Below are 21,544 nucleotides of genomic sequence, written 5' to 3'. Positions count from 1 at the left end.
TCAAACAAAGATGTAGTTTAGATTCTAACAAATCTGGTTTTATACCTTAGCCCCAGCACACCCTAGGTTTGGTACTTTGGGCTAGGCTCCCTGTGAGATACTCAATAGTATAGCTTAAGTCTAATAATGTGATTCAGAAATGAACACATTAAATTATATGGGCAAAGACACATATTTATTTATGATATCCTCTCACAACACCATAAGGAAATAATCTATATTTTAAAGCAACTACTGTGCAGTAAACACTGTTTGGGTACAGCTGGATAAAATTAAGTATTACTGGTTGAGTATCCCTAATTCAAAAATATGAAATCCAAACTGCTCCAAAATCTGAAGCTTTCTGAATGCTCAATGGACACTCAAAGAAAATGCTCAGTGGAGCACTTTGGATTTCAAATTTTCAGATTAGGAATGCTGAACCAGTATATACTCTGCAAATATTCCCAAATCCAGAAGAGTCCAAAAACCAAAACACTGCTGGTCCAAGCACTTCAATGATGAGATACTGAACCAGGTTTTCTGTCATTTAGAAGATTCTAATCTATGTGAGCTACAACTTGAACACCTGAATTTGTTCCATATACAGGGCTGACTAGTAATTAAGTGCAGAACAATATGGGACAGACAACTTGTACTATCAGAGCTCAAAAAGAAAATAAATCAATATACATCACAGAATGAAGCAGGGTTCCAAGGGAAGAAAATAGGATCTGAACAGGTGTTTAATTGATAAAATGCAATATTTCCTACCTGACCACTCAAAAAGCCATGAAAATATTGCTCCAGACAGACAACAGGACCCTCTGTTGGGCTTGGCCGGTAGTTTCTGCAGCAATCTGGTTGTGTGGACAATTTAGCTTTTTAGCAAAACTCCCTGTTCCTACAAATAATCCCACTAATCCTCTCTCTCCCCAGCTGCTTCCTCGCCCTTCCTGCTTGGCTCCCCTCTCATAAGCCTCTTTCTTTCTAATTTTTTCAGAGGAACATATTTTACAGTCTCGTTGCTTCACCTACCTTGCCCATTGTCCTTGCCTAAAATTGTCCTTGACTGAAACAGCAAGAGATAGTTTTCCTCTGCTTTTTGAAATCTTAGCATATGTTGGTTGGTTGAGTTAACTGCTTCATATTTATTTGCTGTACTGGCAGGCTGACACAGGGTAATTGGGAATCAATGAAGAAATAGTTCAGCAGAACCATGAGATTCAGCTCGTAACAATCACTTAATAAATGTTGGTTGAATGAATAAATGGCTATTATAGTTATTGAAAACTAATAAAATTAAAGGCAAGTGAGTTTAAAAATTGCAGTCATTTATATAGGTTGGTTTCTATTTATTCCTAATTACCAGGAAGTATATAATGATTAGGTATTTCAATTATCTTTAGTGAAAATTTAATTTGAATAAAACTAACAGAACATCCTATAGATACCAGATCAGTAATAGTGACAAATGTGTTAAATGTGTGTTAGCAACAGAAATAATTATACAAAGATCCCCATTTTGCAGATGCGATGACCCAGCTTAGAGGGGTCATCTAACTGGTCTTCCCAATTGTGGGGTTAGGAATAAAGCTGGAATTCTGACACAGCTCTATGCTGTGCTGTTGCCTCTCAGAAGGATGACTGGGGGTTGAGCAGTGAGAACAGCTCTCCTGGAACACATTTTCAGAATATAAACTTTTAAAAGTTATAATGTAATATACATATATTATTGCCATTAAGACTATGATGAAAAGACATTAGAGGAAGCAAAACAAAGCCTGATAGTCCGGATATGAGACAAGTAAAGAAGGGTGTCAAGGGACGAAATACTTTTTATGATGATATATACAATGATGAAATGCTCCCTTATGCCAAACCTTGGCACAGTCCTTCTATGCCCACCCTGGCCACTCATTCAGTCCTACTCTCAGATTTGTTCTTCCTGAAGTTGGAAAATAACGATTCATTGGCCATCCTCAGCCATTATTACATGTTGATTCACTGCAGGGCTTTATTTGCCCTCCTCTAAAAATATAAAGTGAACATTAGCCCCAAATAAAGAATATCTTGAGACATCCTGATGCCACTGCTATATCTCTATTAGGCAGGAGAAATAGATGACGTTAGGCATAGAGCCATATTTTGCAGGGACTTGCTAAAAACTGATTTGTTGGCAAAACTAGTTTATATTGCATATATATGTATATGTGTGTGTGTATATACATTGTACATACGTATGTGTGTATATATTGTACATATATACACACACACACACACACACACACCCCTCAATGGTGACCTCTGTCATGGTCAGTTGGACTTTTCTTCCACAGTTAAGGGAAGCTCCTCAGATCTTACCTTCCCAAGCCCACAAAAATATCCCAAGACTGGAAAAACAGTGTTGGAGAGAAAATAAACTTCATCCAAGAAAAGCTGTTGATATGGTTTGGATGTTCTGTTCCCTCCAAATCACATGTTGAAATGTGATGCCCAGTGTTGGAGATGGAGCCTGGTGGGAGGTGTTTGGATCATGGGGGTAGATCCCTCATGAATGACTTGGTGCCCTCCCCAATGTAATGAGTTACTGACAGATCTGATTGTTAAAAAGAATCTGGGACCTCCCCTCGTCTGGCTTCCTCTCTTGCCATGTGACACATCTGCTCGCCTTTCACTTTCCACCATGATTGTAAGCTTCCTGAGGCCTCACCAGAAGCCAGGCAGATACTGGTGCAATACTTGTACAGCCTGCAGAACTGTACGCCAAGTAAATCTTTTGTCTTTATAAATTACCCAGCCTCAGGTATTCCTTTACAGCAATGCAAAACAGAGTAACACAGACGTCAACGTGCCTAACAAACACAAACCACAGCAACATCTCACTGAGTTGTAATAACATCTTCCCATAATAACAAACATCACATCAGTTTCAAATATCATTTAATTTAGCTGATTATAATGACATTCTCTCGGAATACAGAGTCAATCTGTTTGAACGTATAGGTTTGCTTTACTTCTGGAATGCAAAAAATACATATACAGAGAAATATTTGAGAGGAGTTTTACGGTCAAAGTAAAAGATAAACAATGAGAGTGAATGATGTGGTAGAATGATAGGAACCTCTGCATGACCCAGAGATATGATGAGCTTGCTCATGTCACTTTCAATATCTTTTGAGGGGAAGCAACATGACCACTGTGACAAATTTTAAATAAAAAAGCCCAGTCAGTGTTTATACCAGTGGTGAGTGAATATAAAATAATCAATACTGCTATGAACATATTTCTCCTGCTTAGAGTAGCTTTCCTGCAGGTTTCTAGGATGGGGTCAGACAATGGAAAGCAGTAGCAGAAACTCTGAAAGTGGGAGAAAAATGAGACCAGCATTTTTTTCTTCCCTGAGCTTTCTTCCTATCAGGCCTCTGTGGGTAGGCTATATTCCTGTACTCAAGGCCGCCACTCTGGAAGCTTTCTGGACACATTTTTCCTCTCCAGGCTCTGGAAGTGGTTCCTATCTCTTGCCTCTTCAATTGTTTACTGTTACCAGCTGGAGAATACACATTACTCCTTATTGCTCCAATACAGAGTCACTTTATCAAATTCTTTTCTGGAGTGTAAGATCTCGTTCCTGTCAGAAACAGAACTAACACAGATCACAATCAATGTATAATATCCTCTAGTCCTTGTCTTGTATTGTGAAACTTAAACATTTCTTTAAGTACTTAAATGATGCACTGATTTGTAAGCGCTGAAATTTCTGGTAAGAAAGCTCTGATTACCTTTAGCAAGAGGGACAAATGTAGCTTTCTTTTTCTTTTTTTTTTTTTCTTGAGACAGAGTTTCACCCTGTTGCCCAGGCTGGAGTGCAATGGCATGATCTTGGCTCACTGCAACCTCTGCCTCCAGGATTCCAGCTATTCTCCTGCTTCAGCCTCCTGAGTAGCTGGTACTACAGGCGCCCGCACCATGCTCAGCTATTTTTTCATATCTTTAGTAGAGAAGGGATTTCACCATACTGATCAGGCTGGCCTGAAACTCCTGACCTGGTGATCCACACGCCTCGGCCTCCCATAGTGCTGGAACTACAGGTGTGAGCCACCGCACAGGGCCAAAGGCAGCTCTTTCTACGAATATGAGCTCTTCCCTTTAAACCATGTGCAATATATTGATTAATTTAGCCAATCAGTCAACAAGTGAGTTCCAAGAGTTTACCATGTCTAAGACTATGAGATCAGACCACTTACTACTTTAAAGTTATGACAATGATAAAAACAGTCTTCTTTGGGAAAGAAGAGGCTTTAACCCTGCAAGCTTACCTAATATGCTAATTATAGGAAAAAGAACATAATTGGCAATGTAATAAAACATTAACATGCAAATTTCTTTCTGAAATTAAAGAGGGCAACCAGTTACCTGTATATATAAGTGTTTTGTCTGTTTAATCAGGGATCCTGTAATCAGATTTGGCAGAAATGGCAGATTATAAGAAGATTAAGCAAGACCATGAATTCTCCACAAATGTCCCTTTAATCCTGATTATAAACTTAAACAGAACAAAATAATTATCCTGATAAAGTTTAAAATGTAAACTCTGTTGTGAAAAGTAACAGTGCCATAAATTCATTGGCAGTCAAGTGTAAACATCATTTTCCTTGCTTTCTTTTGCTTGAGAATAGATTTCAAAGGAAGAAACAGCCCAAGAAAACAGTGTAACATGGTGGTATTTTATACGCATTTGAATAGTGCAAATTTTACATGATGCTATATGAAATATAATCTTGTTTTTCAGCAAAATTTGAAAGAATCGATTAAAAAGTTGAAAAAAAATCAGGAATAGCATAATTTCAGAGCAGGCAGGCCAAGAGAATATAAACTATTTGACTGCCACATGCCAGGGCCACTTGAACCGGGAAATAGAAAATCCTGTCATTTTATTTTATTTTATTTTATTTTATTTATTTTTTGCCAAGATTCAGCTTGAATTTTGCTAGTGTGTATTTATGTGAGGTCTTTAGGGGCACATCCTTTGTGTGAGATGTGTCTGCCCTATGTGTAAATGTGACTGGCTGGGGGATGAGAGAATACATAGGGGAGAGAGGTTGGAAATATAATTCTCTTTTCTATCATCTCCAGGGGGGAAGAAGAGAACGGAAAATGGAAGGGCACATGGCCAGAAAATAACTTTGTCAAGTCTCTGATTTTGCTTAGGATCACCTCTTAACCTTCTCTTCAGACTTCAAAAATGTAGTATAAAAAAATATTTAAGGCCGGGCATGGTGGCTCATGCCTATAACCCTAGCACTTGGGAAGGCCGAGATGGGTGGATCACCTGAGGTCAGGAGTTCAAGACCAGCCTGGCCAACATGGCAAAACCTCGTCTCTACTAAAAATACAAAAATTAGCAGGGCTTGGTGGTGAGCACCTGTAATCCCAGCTACTCGGGAGGTTGAGACAGAGAGAATTGCTTAAAACCCGGGAGGCGGAGGTTACGGTGAGCTAAGATGGCACCACTGCACTCCAGCCTAGGTGATAGAGCAAAACTCCGTTCCAAAAAAAAAAAAAAAAAAGTAAGTATTTATATGTCTAGCCTGTGGTGACTTGTCCCACAATACTTCAATGATGTCAAGTTTAAGGCTGGAAACCATTCACTGAAAACTTGTGAAACATATGTCAAATGTGTACTATCTCTCTCTCATCCTTTAATCTAAAGCTCTCTACTTGATGGAATGATGAATTCTTACCTCCTGCTTTTAATAATTTCACAAAATTTGAAATACTTTAACCCAGTAGTTAAACAGCAATTCAGTGTTTCACAGAATTTTTGGGTTTAAATTGCTTTTGCCTCCCTTAGGTGGAGAATTGAACTTGGACATGCCTATAACTTTCAAGTCTGAAGCCTGAAACAGAGCTCCAGGCAATATCCACCTCACACATATATTTGGGGAATTCTTGCTAATAGAAAAATGTGTTCAGGTCTTGACTTTTCAAGCAAACAATGTACAGAATATTGAAAAATGTCAAAACAACCTTCAAATAAGTACCCTAAAACATGACAATACTAAATTTTGCACATAAAGAAGAAACAGTTCAAAAACATGATATCTGCAATAACATTCATCCTTCTCAATGGGGTGGCATTCATATGATAGGGTGTTGTATGGGTCCCTATGATACACAAATTGCCCACTGATAGAAGCGTCATATTCTTGGAGCAATCCTAAGACCTATCTCCATTATTTAGGTGTACAAGAATATATTGAGTAGCATGAGCCCCATCTAGAATTGAATATAATATGGTACATCAAGAGGCAGGTCTCAAACTGAGAAGAAAATAGGATACTTGATCCTACAATGAACTGAGGCCATTAACTTGTAATATTTGCATATGGATTTCTGTGATTTACTATACATAACAAATAAATTTTAAATGCTTGTGTTTTATGATTAATACAGACATTACATATGTTTGTAAAATACACTCGTCGAGAAGTGATTTGCCATGATAAAAAATATGTAGGAAGTTTCAGGGAAAATAGATGTATCTTATTTTGGCTGGACAAATCTTTACCTTTGAATCTGTACTCTTTAAAAAAATTATTTTAGAAATCAAATTAATTTTTTAATTTGTAAGCAATCCTAGGCATTGCCAAAACTTACATGAAAAGCTCTCACAAAAGGAAACTGCTTTTCTCTAACTTGTGATAACACTAATAAAACAAATTGCAGGAAAGTTTGTATCCACAAAAGTTTCTTTGTACTTCCAATGTTCTATGTTTATACAAATGGCCCATTTTGGCATCAAATGAGAAGCAGCTGCCAAAATAAAATTATATGTTTCAGAATTAACCTGTTTTCAAATGTAAAACAAAATCACTATTTCCTCAGATAACATGATTGACCAAAAAAACAAAATAAAGGGATTGTTGGTAAAAAGAAAAAAATCACCCAAGACATATTCGTGCTGTTTTAAATTTTTGATAACTACAAAGATGCATGCTGATTGCTCAGGATACGGTTAGCAGCTGCCTGCATATCCAACTTTAAAGGAAATTTTTTAAGCTAGTTCAGCTCTGTTTCCTACTTCTTCATTAATTACTTAGCTAAGGCACTTGAAAATGTCCTAATGAATTTTACATTAGACTCTGCAATATCAATGGTGTATATTACCACAGCATCTAGCAAATGCATAAATTGACTTTTCCAAGTAGCGTTTTGAGGAGTTGTAAAGATTCTGGCTGGATATCACAAAATTTAGTATTAGAGACTGAGCCGAAAAGAATTTGTACAAGAAACAGGTTGCTGTAATCACATTTCTCAGGTCATAAATCTATGTTACTACTTTATGATAATCTGTCGGTCCTGGTTCTCAAAGTTCACAGATGCTGTGCTTCTTTTTGTTTCTCCTGTGGTTCATAAAGAAAGCAATCCCACTTAGAATGATTTCTAAATATGCATTGAATAAAGCTTAAAATATTGCTGCTATACTAGCTTTCCATAATTTCCATATAATAAAGTACATCCAGTGATAAAGTACCAACCACAATATTTTGGATTTAATACTTATGGTTTACAGCTTCACAACCACTTACCATTTTCGTAAAATTCTTTGAAATCAAAAGTTTAAGAAAACTATTCAACAAACAGAATGAGCTAGACAGGCAGAAAACTGCACCTAAATCCAGTCAGAAACAGATAGAACCTTAGGATTGCCCTATCAGAGAGGAAAGGACAGACACCCATGGAAACCTCATGGAAAGCTTTCTTTTGTAAAATATTTCTCTAGTTTCATGGCAAGGTAAAAGATCACCTCTTGCTCATTTTCAAATGTGTCATGATACCATAAATGGCACATCATCCTTACTTGAATGTTGAAAGCTAATATGCCGGTAACGTCAAAGTCATAGTGATGGGACTAAACATTTGTAATCTAAAGGTGAAGACCGCATGAGAAACACCACAGAGCTCCTAGCTGGCAAAAGTCATATACAGACTCTCAACGATTATTCCTTAAAGAATATCCAAAGTCACCACAATTCACATTACCTAAAGATTAAAATGCGGATATTAACAGGAAATTAACATTAGGATATTAACAATCCTCTTAATATCTATTAATATTTAATGAGGCTCTCTAAAATCATTTGATTGTCAGTTATTCTCTTAAAATGGTTTTTCCTTATTACACTAACATAATTGCATATGCAGTTTTGTTAATTATCGTGAAGACTTTACTTTCTTAGGTAAAATGTTGCTCAAATTCATCTCTCAGCTTTATATCGGCACATCACCTCTTGCTCATTGTCAAATGTGACATGATATCATAAATGGCACATCATCCTTACATCATCCTTACTTACTTACAGTGTGTGAGTTTCTTTACTCTTTTTTTTTCTCTTCATTTAAAGAAGACAAATATAGGTCAGTATTTGAAAAATAAAGCTCACAACAGTTCTTTACGACCAGAATCAAAGTGTGGTGTTCTATTAACCAAGATTTGTCTCTCAGAAGTTTGATGGTCTGTTAAAAATATATATATTATCAGTGTCAAGTAATTTTGGTCCCACCTATCACTAACTTAATGACGGCATTGCCTAGGAATTTCATGGGCAACAAAACTGTTGGTTTAGCCTCGTAATTTTGGAACATTTTAAAAATATTTTCTTGCTATCAACACTTAAGATTTAAATAGAGTTTCTATTTCAATCGTGCAAATTTTTAAACATTGAAATCCACTGCAATGAAACAAATATCAAACCTCGCATGGACATTTTACTCTACAGCTGTTTTCATATTTTGCTCACAATTTGCAAGGAACTCAGAGATCCAAAAGAAATATCCTTAACTCTTTCACAGCCAAGCCCTATGATCAAACACACTGGAAATAATCTGTGGATTATAACAATCAAAGAGTTCTAGAGAATTTCTAAATATCTGCAGGAAGAAAATCTGTGTGCTTTTCCAGTAAACTGCAGCAAGCAGGAAAGAAGAGAAAAACCCCTTGCACGATCATGTATTAAAAAAAAAAAAATCTTTCTACTCTACAGATACTGTTTCCTGAAATTTACCAACAACACTGTCTTGAAGACATAAAAAAAAAATACATCCACAGAATTCAGTTCTACCCCAAAAGAGCTGCACTGCACACATTTTAGAAACATAAATCTCAGCAAATACAGTTGCATTTTATTGACAACATTAAAAATAATCACAACAAAGAAATAGTGAGTCTTTCCTATTCCATTTCAACTTCATTACCATGCTCTACTAGCCTCTATTAAAAAAAAAAAAAAAAAAAAAAGTCATTACCTGTATGAAGAGAACCTGTTAATAGTCTGAGAAGGTACTGGGCAAATTTCAATATTTCCCGTTTACACCGCTTTCTACAGCCACTCATCTTAAGCAACAAGGTATTCCTCTGAGGAGAGCCAGAAGTCTTTGCCAATAATAATAATAAAAAAAAACAGTCTCTCAGGAGAAACTTCTGTCTCAGTTTATGCACAGGCTGCCTTACAACTCCTGTGGAATTAGCTGTTAGCGTCTCAATCAGAAATTGCTTTAAAATGCTAGAGAAGCCAGATACAGCTACAACAGTAACAGGGAGGTGAGAAAACACGGCTTCTCAGTGTGGTGACCAAGTTCTTCTGTGGCAACAGATAGGCTGCCGGTTCACACTTGTAGTATCCTAGCTCTGGTTCGGCTCAGCATCCCCTCTCCAGAAGCAGTTGCAACCTCACAGACCATTCAGAGGGAGGCGGGGCCTGCGATGCCAGCTCATCAGTGAATCAGCATGTAAGCAGGTGAGAAGACAGATGACAGGTCACTGGGTCTGAAACCCTTCGGATACCAATAAAGGGAACCTGTGAGTGCACTCCAGCCTGCTGGGGAGGAATCTCAGAGCCCGAGGCTGTACAAAATGAATGATTCCCAAAAAAAGGAGGTGGGGAGAGGGAAGCATGCTGCTCAAGGTCAGATATCAGACAACTCTCTGACACAGAGTTAATCAGATTCAGGAAGGCTACATGGGGGAAAGGCTCATGTGAGAAGCTGACCCTGATTCTAAACAGACTTGACGATTTACCACCACCTGGGGACAATGCTATTTTGTCAGGGATAAATGTATTCTTCATAGGCTTAGAGGTAGAAAATAAGCTGTTTCTTGAAACTGGCTACATTTTCTGCACAGCGCATGGGCTCAGGTATTTGGAAATTAGGATACATAATTGTCTCCTTTAAAACACAGTAGCCTAGAAACCACAAATCTTAAGCCCTCTACATTGCCTCCAGGCAACAGAGCTCAAAACTAATTTGCTGTATTGTCCTAAGAGAAAGAAGTGCCTCAGTTTCTTCATATTTCAACAAGGCTAATACAACCATCTCCCTACCAATCAACTTTTAAAAAGTTAATAGCCAGAACAATGGCAAGGATTTGCAATTTTCACAAAGTACTTTCCCTTTAAGACATTGGGATAGAGGCAGTTGCTGTGGAAGCCAGAAAACTACAGGCTTGCCGTCTCTGAAAAAGTGGTTTTCCTGAATTCTTAAGTGCCTTAGGCAGTTTTTAGGATTTGTCTACACTCTTAATTTATACTCCTAGAGTTTTTTTGTTTACTTTTGTTTGTTCTGTATAAACATAAATATTGTATCTGTGAGATTTAGCACAGATGGGGCCATATTTTAAATCCGAGACAGGTCTTTTGGCTTCTTTTTCTGACAGCTGCAATAATTCTAGTTGAAACTGGTAATTCCCAACAATACTACATAAGAAATGATGTTCTTCTACACCAAAGAAAGAAGCACTCCTGGACTCACAGACTGAAACACATTGAATGGAAACTCATTCTCTTCTAGAACTCTTCCCCATTCCCACCAGTCTCAGGGGTCTAACCAGGCTAACCGTTTAAATGGAATAACAAAGCATGCTTTCTAGGAATTTTCAGAACTTTAATTGAAAGTATTTAAGATATAAATAGACACATGCACAAAGATCAGCAACATGCTTTTTATAGTTCTTTCTCCTACACATTTATCATGAGTGATGGCATCCCTAAGTTTGAAATAGGCAGGAGAAATACACAATCGTAGTTCAACAGTTGCTTTAATCAGTTGAACACTCCATTTCCTTATCTCCAAAAGTGGGAATAGAATGCATATTTTATTTACTTGTTGGAGAGTAAAATAAGATGGGAACGGACAACCTTAAGCACAACACTTTTATTCATAGATCTAGCAATTATATACTGAGAACCTATTATGTTCTAGACATGGTTCTATGTGCTGGGAACACACTGGTAACTGAGAAAGGCAAAGCCTCTGTTCTCATGCAGCTTACACCTCAACAAAGAAAACATCAAGTTACCAAATAATAAGAACATATCCCACATGAGTAAGTGTTGTTGAACCAGGAGAGAACACTAAAACCAGCTGGCAGAATAGAAGGTGAGTAGGTTGAGAAGTCAGGAAAGAGATCTCTAAGAAAAGAAGTTAAGCAGGAGTTTACATTACAAGAAGGAACTGACCGTGAGATGTCGAGCCAGGAGAGACTTCGGGGAGACATTTTCATGGATAAAGTCGGGAGCTACAGTAGGCAGTATGTGAAGCCTTACGGCTGGGGTAAGGGATTTAGATTTCAGGCTCTTTGCCAGAAAGCCACTCTAGGGAATATGGGACTTGTGTGATCTGCCTGCTATGTAAAGGATGAACTGCTAGGGAGCAAGAGAGGAAAAGGAACACATGAGAGGGGGCATCACAGCGGTCCAGGTGAGAAACAATGGTGGCATGGCCTGGAGTGGAAATACAGGTAGTCAGTTTCTGGATATAATTGAAAACAGAATCAGTATAGTTTGGTACACTGAATAGGGACATGAGGGAAAGAAAAAATTAAGGATGAATTAGTTTGGGACATGAATAACTGAATGGGTAAATTTAATGAGTTGATGACATAGAAATGCTATGGGATTGCTAGATTGTATGGTAATTCTGAGTTTTTTGAGATCCTCCAAACTGTATTCTAAAATAGCTGTACTATTATAATTTACATTCCCAATAACAGTATACCCAGGTTCCCTTTTCTCTGTGACCTTAGGATACTTGTTATCTTTTGTCTTTTGTCTAATAGCCATTCTAACAGATGTGCAGTGATAGATCATTGTGATTTTAATTTGCATTTCACTGATGTTTAGGGATGTTGACTGTTTTTTCAGGAACCTATGGGTCATTTGTATGTCATCTTTTGAGAAATGCCTGTTCAGGTCCTTTGCCCATTTTTTAAATTGAGTTATTTGTTTTCTTGATATTGAGCTATTTGAGTTTCTTACATATTTTGGATATTACCCTTATCAGATGTATGGTTTGCAAATATTTTCTCTCAATTGTGGGTTATCTTTTCACTGTGTTTTGGTTGTTGTTGTTGTTGTTTGCTGTGCAGAAGCTTTTTAGTTTGCTGCAATTTCATTTCTCTATTTTTGCTTTTGTTGCCTGTGCTTTTGGGGTCCTATATGAGAAATCATTGTCCATACCAATGTCCTGAAACTTTTCCTCTATATTTCAGTAGTACCACAGTTCCAGGTTTTACATTTAAGTATTTAACCAATTTTGAGTTAATATTTTTGTAGATGATGTGAGATAAAGGTCCAGTTTCATTCTACAAATGGTTATCCAGTTTTCCCAACACCTTTTATTGAAGACACTGTCCTTTCCCCATGGTGTGTTCTTGGCATCTTTGTCAAAACTACTTCTGGGGATAGATATAAAAAATTGAAATTAGTATGTCAAAAAGATATCTGCATTTCCATGTTCATTTCATGATTCATAATAGCCAAGATATGGAAGCAATCTAAGTGTTCATCAACAAATGAATAAAAAAATGTGGTATATATACACACTGGAATAATATCCAGCCTTATACAAATTAGGAAATTCTGTCATTTGTGGTAATAGGGAAGAACCTCAAGGATGTTATGTTAAGTTAAATAAGCCAGGCACGGAATGACGAGTATTGTATGATCTCACTTATATGTGGAATCTAGAAAAGTTGAACTCATAAGAACAAAGAGTTGAATGGTATTTACCAGAGGATGAGAGGGAAGGGCTGATGGAAAAAGGAAGAATGTTGGTCAAAGGGTACAAAATTTCAGCTAAACAGGAGGAATAAATTTTATTGATCAATTGTACAATGCGATGACCATAGCTGCTAATAACGTATATTTCAAAATTGCGAAGAGTAGATTTTAAACATTCTCACCACAGAAAGATAAGTAGGTGAGGTAATCAAACTGTTATTCATTTTGATTTAATCTTTCTCCAATAACCACATATATCAAAACACCATATTGTACCCTATAAATATATGTCGAGTATTATTTGCCAATCAAAAACTTAAAAATATAAATAAATACAAATTAACACTGTGTGTAGTCTTCTAGGGTTAAGAGAATCGAAAGATCTGCTTTAGATATATTAGAATTTAGATATCTATAATGTACTCAAAAATTAAGATGGATGTTTTAATTCATTTAAAATACATTTTGCTGTTGTTCTGTTTTTTTGAGATGGAGTCTCACCCTGTTGCCCCAGCTGAGTATAGTGGCATGATCTTGGCTCACTGCAACCTCTACATCCTGGGTTCAAGTGATTCTCCTGCCTCAGCCTCCTGAGTAGCTGAGATTACAAGTGTCTGCCATCACGTCTGACTAATTTTTATATTTTTAGTAGAGATGGGGTTTCACTATGTTGGGCAGGCTGGTCTCAAACTCCTGACCTCAGGTGATCCGCCTGCCAAGGCCTCCCAAAGTGCTGGGATTATAGGAGTGAGTCACCACTCCCAGCCTACTAAAAATACTTTTTAAAATGAGAGGCAAAACTAGAAAACCTACAAATGTCAAAAGGATAATAGATATGTTGGTCAATGCAGGCTGCTACAGCAAAATACCATAGTCTGTGTGGCTAAAACAACAGACATTAATTTCTCACAATTCTAGAGACTGAGAAGTCCAAGATCGAGGTGCACAAATATTCAGGTTTTGGTGATGGCTGTCTTTCAAACTTGTAGAGTGCTGTCTTCTCTCTGCATCCTCACATGGAGGAGAAAGAGAGAGATGTGGTATCTTCCTCCTCTTACAAGGACACGAATTCTATTGTGAGCACACTATCCTCCTGACCTTATCAAAACCTAATGACCTCCAAATGTCGCACCTCCAAATACAATCACATTGGGAGGTTAGGACTTTACATATAAATTTGTGAGCAGGAAAAACAAATATTCATTCCGTAAGAGAAGAATACTACAAACAACCCTACAACATATTTTTTGTGAATTGGATGAAATGGAACAATTCCTTTAAAAAATGCAAACTAAAATAATTCAGCAAAGATTAAATAGATAATTTGAATAGCTTTATACCTGTTAAGTAAATTTAATTTACAATTTTATACAATTTTCCATTAAAACCTTCAGACCACATGGTTTCACTGGAGAATTCTACCAAACATGTAAAAAAGAATTAACACTAATTTTTCACAATCTCTTCCAGAAAATAGACAGGAGTTAATACTTCATAATTCATTTTGTGAATACAGTATTGGCATGATACAAAAACTAGAGAAAGACAATATCACAAAAAAGTAAAGTACAGACAAATATTTCTTACAAGTATGAACTCCAAAATCCTTAACAAAAACTATCAAAGATAAATTAGCAATATATAAAAAGAAATAAGTATTATAACCAGGTAGAGTTCATTCTGGGGATGGCAAGTCTGGTTCAATATTTAAAAAATCAAAGTAGTACATCATATTATTAGGCTAAAAAAAAAAAAAGAAGAAAGTGATTATATTCATTGATGCAAAAAAAGCATATGACAAAATTCAAAACCCATTCATGATTTTTAAAAAATCCAAGAAATAGGAATAGAGAAACTGCTTCACTTTGATAAAGAACATCTACAAAAACCTACTAATAACATAATTCATGGTGAAAGGCTGAGTGCTTTCACCCAAAGATAAGGATCAAGACAAAAAAGTGCTTCGATCAATGTTATTCAACATAGTGTTGGAAGTGCTAGCCAGTACGATGAGGTAGGTAAAGAAACTTAAAGGCATACAGATTGTAAATAAATAAACAAAATCTTTCCATTTGCTGATAAGATGATTTTCTGTATACAAAACCCAAGGAATCTATAAAAATTAAAACTTCTAGTATAAATTAGTGTCTTCAGGAATGTCATAGGATACTAGCTAAATATTAAATTATACTACTTGGAAAAATCTGTTGTACTAGCAATGAACATACGGGCACTAAAATTTAAAACACAATATCACTTACAACAACTCAAAAAATGAAATACTTCGGTCTGTGTCAAACAAAACATATACAAGATTTGTGTGCTAACAATTACAAAATTCTGACAAAAAATAAAAAGATGATTTAAATAAAACATACTAAAGATGTCAGTTCTTTACTGCAACTGCAAGCAAAATTACCACAAGACTTTTCGAATATAGACAAGATTTTTCAAAAATGTATGTAGATGTACAAAGGAACTAGAATAGCCAGCACAATTTTGAAAAGTAAGTCTTGAAATCAGGTAGAGAGATTTTAAGACTTACATGGCTGCAGTTCTCAAGTTTGTGAGGTATGGTTAGAACAACAGATGAGCACATGGTTCAGTGGTGCAGAGTAGAAAACGCAGAAATAGAGCTACACGATTATGCACACCTAATTTTGACAAAGATGCAAGAGCAGCTATTCAAGAGAGGAAAGGCAGCCTTTCAACAGTGATGCTGGAGCAAATGGACATCCATAGGCAAGAACCCAACCTTGGTGAAGATCTCACACCTTGTATAAATATTAGCTCAAAATACATCACAGGTTTAAATGTAAAATGTAAAACTGTTAAAGTTTTAGAAAAAAAGAAGAAGAAAATCTTCAGAATCTAGGGCTAGGCAGAGTCCTTAGCAATGTTCATTGCTAGTAAAACAGATTTTTCAAGTAGTATATATTCCAAAAACATGCGCCATAAAAGGAGAAATTAATAAATTAGATGGCATCAAAGTTTAATACTTCCACTCATCAGAGACCCTGTCAAGACAATGAAAAGACAACATACAGAGTGAAAGTGAAATATCTGCAAACCACTTATCTGACAAAGGATTTGTATCTAGAATATATACAAACTTTGAATATTCAACAATAGAGAAGCACACAATCCAATTAGAACATGAGTGAAAAACATGGAGAGTCATTTCACCAAAAAGATAAAACAGATGGCAAGTAAGCACATGAAAAGATATTTAACAGCATTAGTAATTATTCAAATGCAGACTAAAACTACAATGAGTTATTACTACGTATCTATTACAATAGCTAAAATAAAAGGAAAAATAGTGTCAAGATCAAATGTTGGCAAGGACACAGAAAAACTGGACCACTCATACATTGACAGTGAAAATGTAAAATGTTACAGTCACTCTGGAAAACAGTCTGGTGGTGTCTTAAAATTCTGAACATACATCAGCTACAAAACCCAGCAATTGTACTCCTGAGCATTTATCCCAGAGAAATAAAAATTTATCTTCACACAAAAACCTGTACACGGATGCTTAGAGCATTTTGACTTGTCATGTCTTAACCTGGAAACAACCTAGATGCCCTTTAATGGGTGAATGGTTAAAGACATTGTATATGTCCAAACCATGTGATACTACACAGCAATCAAACGGAATGAACTAGTGATAGACACACTTTAGATGGATCTCAAGGGAATGACATGAAGTGAAAATGCCTGTCTCAAAAGATTACATACCACATGATTCCATTCATATAACATTCTCAAAATGACAGAATTATAAAAGGGGAGAACAGATTAGTGGGTACCAAGGATTAAGCAAAGGGTAGGGGGCAGAAGGAAGTGGATTCGCTATAAAAGTGCAACATAGCAGATCCCCGTGGTGATGGAAGTCTTCTGTATCCTTATTGTATCAGTGTTGATATCTGAGTTGTGATATTTTATTATAGTTTTGTAAGACGTTGCCATTGCAGAAAACTGAGTAGTAGATTGTACACTGCATCTCTCTGTATTATTTGCTGATAATTCCATGCTAATCTACAATTATCCCCAAATAAAAATTTAATGAAAAATTTAATAAACAAAAAATTGTAAAAATATCTTTTGAGCTCCTTCTATGTGCTACTGTTTTAGGTGCTGAATATACACGAGTGAATCCAACGGACAAAATTGGCGTCTCATGGAACTCACAATGGGAAATGGGGAAAGAAACAACAGAATGGGCAAAGCGACACTGAGCATGCTGAATGGAGGGAAGGGATGGCAGGGCATGTAAAGCAAGGTGATAACAAAAGTCCTCATGAGAAAGTGAGGATGTCTGAGTAAAATTTGAAGGTGGTGTATAAGAGAACCATGTAGATACCTGGAAAGTGCACACAGGTGCTTTCTCTGTATATGTAACTTTCTGTAGACCCTGGACAGTCACCTAATATTCTACAAATCAATCTGTTTGAAAAACCTTCTCAAAATCAGCCCTCTGTAGAAGGTTTATTTTTCACATCGAAGCCTAGACCACCAGCATGATCAATATTTTCTCTAGGGAAAGCAATTACTAATCACCAATTGTGTTGGATGTGTGCAAGGATCCCACTGCCTGTATCTATGTATTGTTGGGGAGTGTGCAGGGAAAATAATGTTGTTTAAAGCCATCCTTGGGAAAACACAAAACATAATTAGGAAGAGAACTATACAAATATCACAGAGTATTAGAAGACAAAAATGTTCTTTTAATGATCAGATAATTTGGATTAGATGTAACTACCACTAGCAGCAATATCAAGAATCAAGAGTTGCATGTTCAATAATAACAGATGTCTTTAATATTTCAGAGATGTTTGAGCAAAGCCACTGTCATTTACAAAGAAATATAAGTGAACAGCTCATAAGGGCTTAAACGTTTTCTAGATAAAACCAGTTTTGGCACATGGTAAGGGGACTACTAAAATTCCTAACAGTAAAGTTACAGAAAAATTTAGTTTAAATGCAAACTGGCTCATCATGTGATAAGAACAAAAGGTTCCTTGAAGAGTGGTGATTCCACAAGCAACTACTGGCCACGTGAAACAAGTTACAGAAGGACATAGAAGTGTAGGCTCATTTCAAGATATATTTCTCCTAATTGCATTTTGGAGGAAATGTTTTTCAGAGCAGCTCTTTTAGAGAAGGCCAAAGTCCAAATATATGAAATCTTAAATGCACTTAGATGATCCTCATTGCTCCTTAGAATGGAAAAATAAATGTGACTAATTGATTAAGGGAAGAAGGTTGGCTTCCCTTCAAGGAATGAGGAGTGTAGTGATTCCCAAGAAGACTCTTTTCACAATGGAGTTTTCTCGCAAAGATTGCTCCTCTCAAAACATCTTGGTTTATTCTGTGTATCTCAGTGGGAATAGACATTGTTATGCCTTTCAAATTGTCACAAGTTGCAAAATTAAACATGTGCAGCATAAAAATAGCACATCATGGGGCTACAAAGAGAAGCAGAACAGAGCCTAGCGGCAAAGTCACAGGTTTTGAAAGTGGGTCTTGATAAAATATGAGACTCGCCATTGTCCATTAGAGAGGAACTCCCCAATGCCAGGTCCCTTATTGTTCCAGAAGCTGTTCTCTTACTTCAATGAGTAAAGAGTCTGCCACGACACTACCAATGTTTGCATCAACTTTGGTGATAGCTCTATGAATACAAAGCAAGTCAAAATCAACCCTACCGGCATGAGAAGTCCTCCTTTAGTGTGGCTAGGTCTAAATCGACCACAAATCATACGATAAAGATTTTAGGTAATGCCTAAATGATGCCGCTGTTGAGGCTTTCTGCCATAGTCTAATGTCACACAATGAAGACTAAACCATTGAAAGATATGAGGATTCTGTATCAGCTTGGTATTGAGTGTGACAATGTGAACAAATATTTACATGTAAATAGATTGACAGAAGTATCTACTAAATACAGATTATGAGCTTTAAAAAGTAAAACAAAACATCCTGGAGGGCCGAAGAAGTGAATTTTTTTCTAGAAGATGAGATTGAACTATTCTTTCTTTGGTTGCGTTTTTAAGGAGAGCCACTGTTTGTTATTCATGTGTTCAGAGGTAAGGAAAAGTGTTTATGACATACGTGTAGATTCTGGACAAATAGTCCATTGGAAATGTGCACCAGGTAGAGCTGAGGCTCCATTGATGAGACCCCACCCACCTAAAGCTCTGTCTGAAGTCCTCATTATTGTTGTGACAGGAGATGGCAGTAGATGTGTTTAGCTGAGGGAGAGCCCTGAGTGTCAGAGACAGATGCTTACATCACACTTAAATACAAATAAAAATATATTGGAGAATCCTGTCCAATGGAGACACGACTGGCATCATGGGCTCAGAATTTGGTTTCTGTGTCAGCATCCAGGACTTCAAAAAAGGAAAGGTTTTGAGGGGTCAGTAGGGTTAGGGGAGCTGAGTTTCCAGTAATAGATTTATACCTAGATTACAAGAAAAAAAGGATGAGACGTGTCGTCAAGTCCAATATTCCATAAAATTAGGCTGACATTATCCTGAAACACACACGCGCACACACACACACACACACACACACACACACACACACATACACAGATAATGTCAGCTAATATATATATACACAAAATCAACTTATGAGAAATTATCTTTTTCCCACTCTTTGGTGGACCATTTAGAATAAGGAACTGGGGTTCTAATTTCACACTGGAATGTAATATCAAATTGTTTACTTTTACTCAGATGCATTTTCTCAGCTATTAAACAGTCATGCAGTCTCCTGCCTGACAAAACACATGTAGTTATAGGAAGTATTAAAATAGTATCCTATAATTATATAACCATTTTAAAGTGTTAGTATATAAACTTTTTTCCTTTATTGAGATCCCTGGAGCTTATCCACTTAATTGTATTTACACTCCTACCCATTTTTTCTCAAAGTACAATGTTTGGCCTTTTGTATCAGAACCACCTGGAATGCCTGTTTAAAATGCAGAATTCTTGGGCCCCGCCTCCAATATATAGACAGAATTTCTGAGTATGGGGTGAAGAGTCTTACAATTCCGGTATCTCCCGAGTTCTCAAAAACACAGACTTTTGATAATCAAAGCGACATAAGCCAAATACCACCTTGGAATGAGAAGTCAAAGAAAAGCCAAAGAGCAAGCTGAAGATGACAAAATTATGACTATAAAGTCCCAATAACCCACCAGACATTTCTGCCTAAAGCCACCTGCAGACCACTGAGAGGCTGGGATGTGGTCTTGGTAATGCATTCCCAGCCTTCCATTTCAAAACAAATCACAAGTGAGTCAAGGAAGCCTCATTTTCAGTTATATCAAAGGCAATCAATAGGCAGCTTTAAAACAATGAGGTTGCTCATTTGGCTCGAACAAAAGTCATCAACCGCAAGCAATCCTGTGGTGTCCATTGGAACCTAATGGACTCACACAGATTTGGTAAACTTTTTACAATATTTTATATTGCCTTTTACAATATTTTGTAGATTAGCCAGTTACCTAATATTTAAAAACAATTAGGCCACATAGGTGATTTAAACTTTCGAATTCAGCATGCTATTTTCTCTCCTTCCTTTATTAATTTTTCTTCAGATTAGTATTTGTTAAATTATGTTACATATACTACTAGACTAATATAAATATGAGTAAGCTGAACTCTAACAAAAACTATTTGTGTATATTTTTTAAGGGAGAGGCACAAAACTTTCTGTCTCATTCTCTTGTGAGGTGAGATCCCCAAAAAAACAATTGTAAGTCTGGGGTAACTAAGTGAAGGACAACAGCATAATAAAAAAAGAATTAAAAAGAACACTAAATGTGCTGAACTTCCCTTAACGCCCACCCAAGATACACAGATGATGAGTTGACTCAGTATATATTTATTGAGTTTCTACTTATCAGGTAGAGGTTGAGAGCTGAGTTTCAGATGATGTTAAGATACAACATATCTTTTCACTTGAAATTGAAAAATATATTTTCACTTGAAATTGAACTGTCTTACACTATTTCTTTGTCATAAACAGATACTAGTTTTAAGAAAGAGAAGATGCAAATAAAATTTTTTTAAAAGTTAAGATCATCAACAAAAAATAGTCTAAATATTATTAAAAAATAAGGGTTGTATTAAAACAGAAGTATTCTTGATTTGCTCAGTAAAAAAGATTTTGTTACTTATGTAAACACCCAGAAATAGTAGAAGCAATGGTATTAGAGAATCACATAAACATATATACTCAGTGATGTCTTGTCTACACCAGGTTACAATTCTCTTTAGCGTGAGTAATCCCTTTTTGGGCTAAAATGTCCAGTGATGCTTTTATAACTACACTAATGCCATAGGCCAAATGCCAAAAGAGAAGCACATGTCCTAGTCCAACAGCTAATAATTACTGACATCATATAATGATAACCACCAGAGCTGCCAGCACATGCAACTTTTAGATTAAATTGGATAGGAGGGCACACATTGGCATGCCATGCT

The 21,544-nt window shown here is 36.4% G+C and overlaps 1 protein-coding gene across 3 annotated transcripts in view; it reads right to left on the bottom strand.

The window, feature by feature from the left end:
* The window catches only part of KCNIP4 (potassium voltage-gated channel interacting protein 4), a 1,247,498-nt gene that overhangs the window by 976,427 nt on the left and 249,527 nt on the right, over positions 1-21,544 (bottom strand). The window contains exon 1 of one of the 3 annotated variants that reach the window (XM_017866808.1): positions 9,289-9,711. The exons of the other annotated variants lie outside the window; for them this stretch is intronic. Coding sequence (XP_017722297.1) covers positions 9,289-9,376 — 88 coding nt within the window. The 5' untranslated portion in view covers positions 9,377-9,711. Of the gene's footprint in view, positions 1-9,288; positions 9,712-21,544 lie in introns of those variants that run through there. 3 annotated transcript variants of the gene reach the window in all.

This window comes from Rhinopithecus bieti, unplaced genomic scaffold (genome assembly GCF_001698545.2).
Source record: "Rhinopithecus bieti isolate Rb0 unplaced genomic scaffold, ASM169854v2 scaffold_1599, whole genome shotgun sequence".
Taxonomy (NCBI): Eukaryota; Metazoa; Chordata; class Mammalia; order Primates; family Cercopithecidae; genus Rhinopithecus; species Rhinopithecus bieti.
Note: the sequence above shows the minus strand (reverse complement) of the source record. Positions and strands in the feature narration are given on the sequence as shown.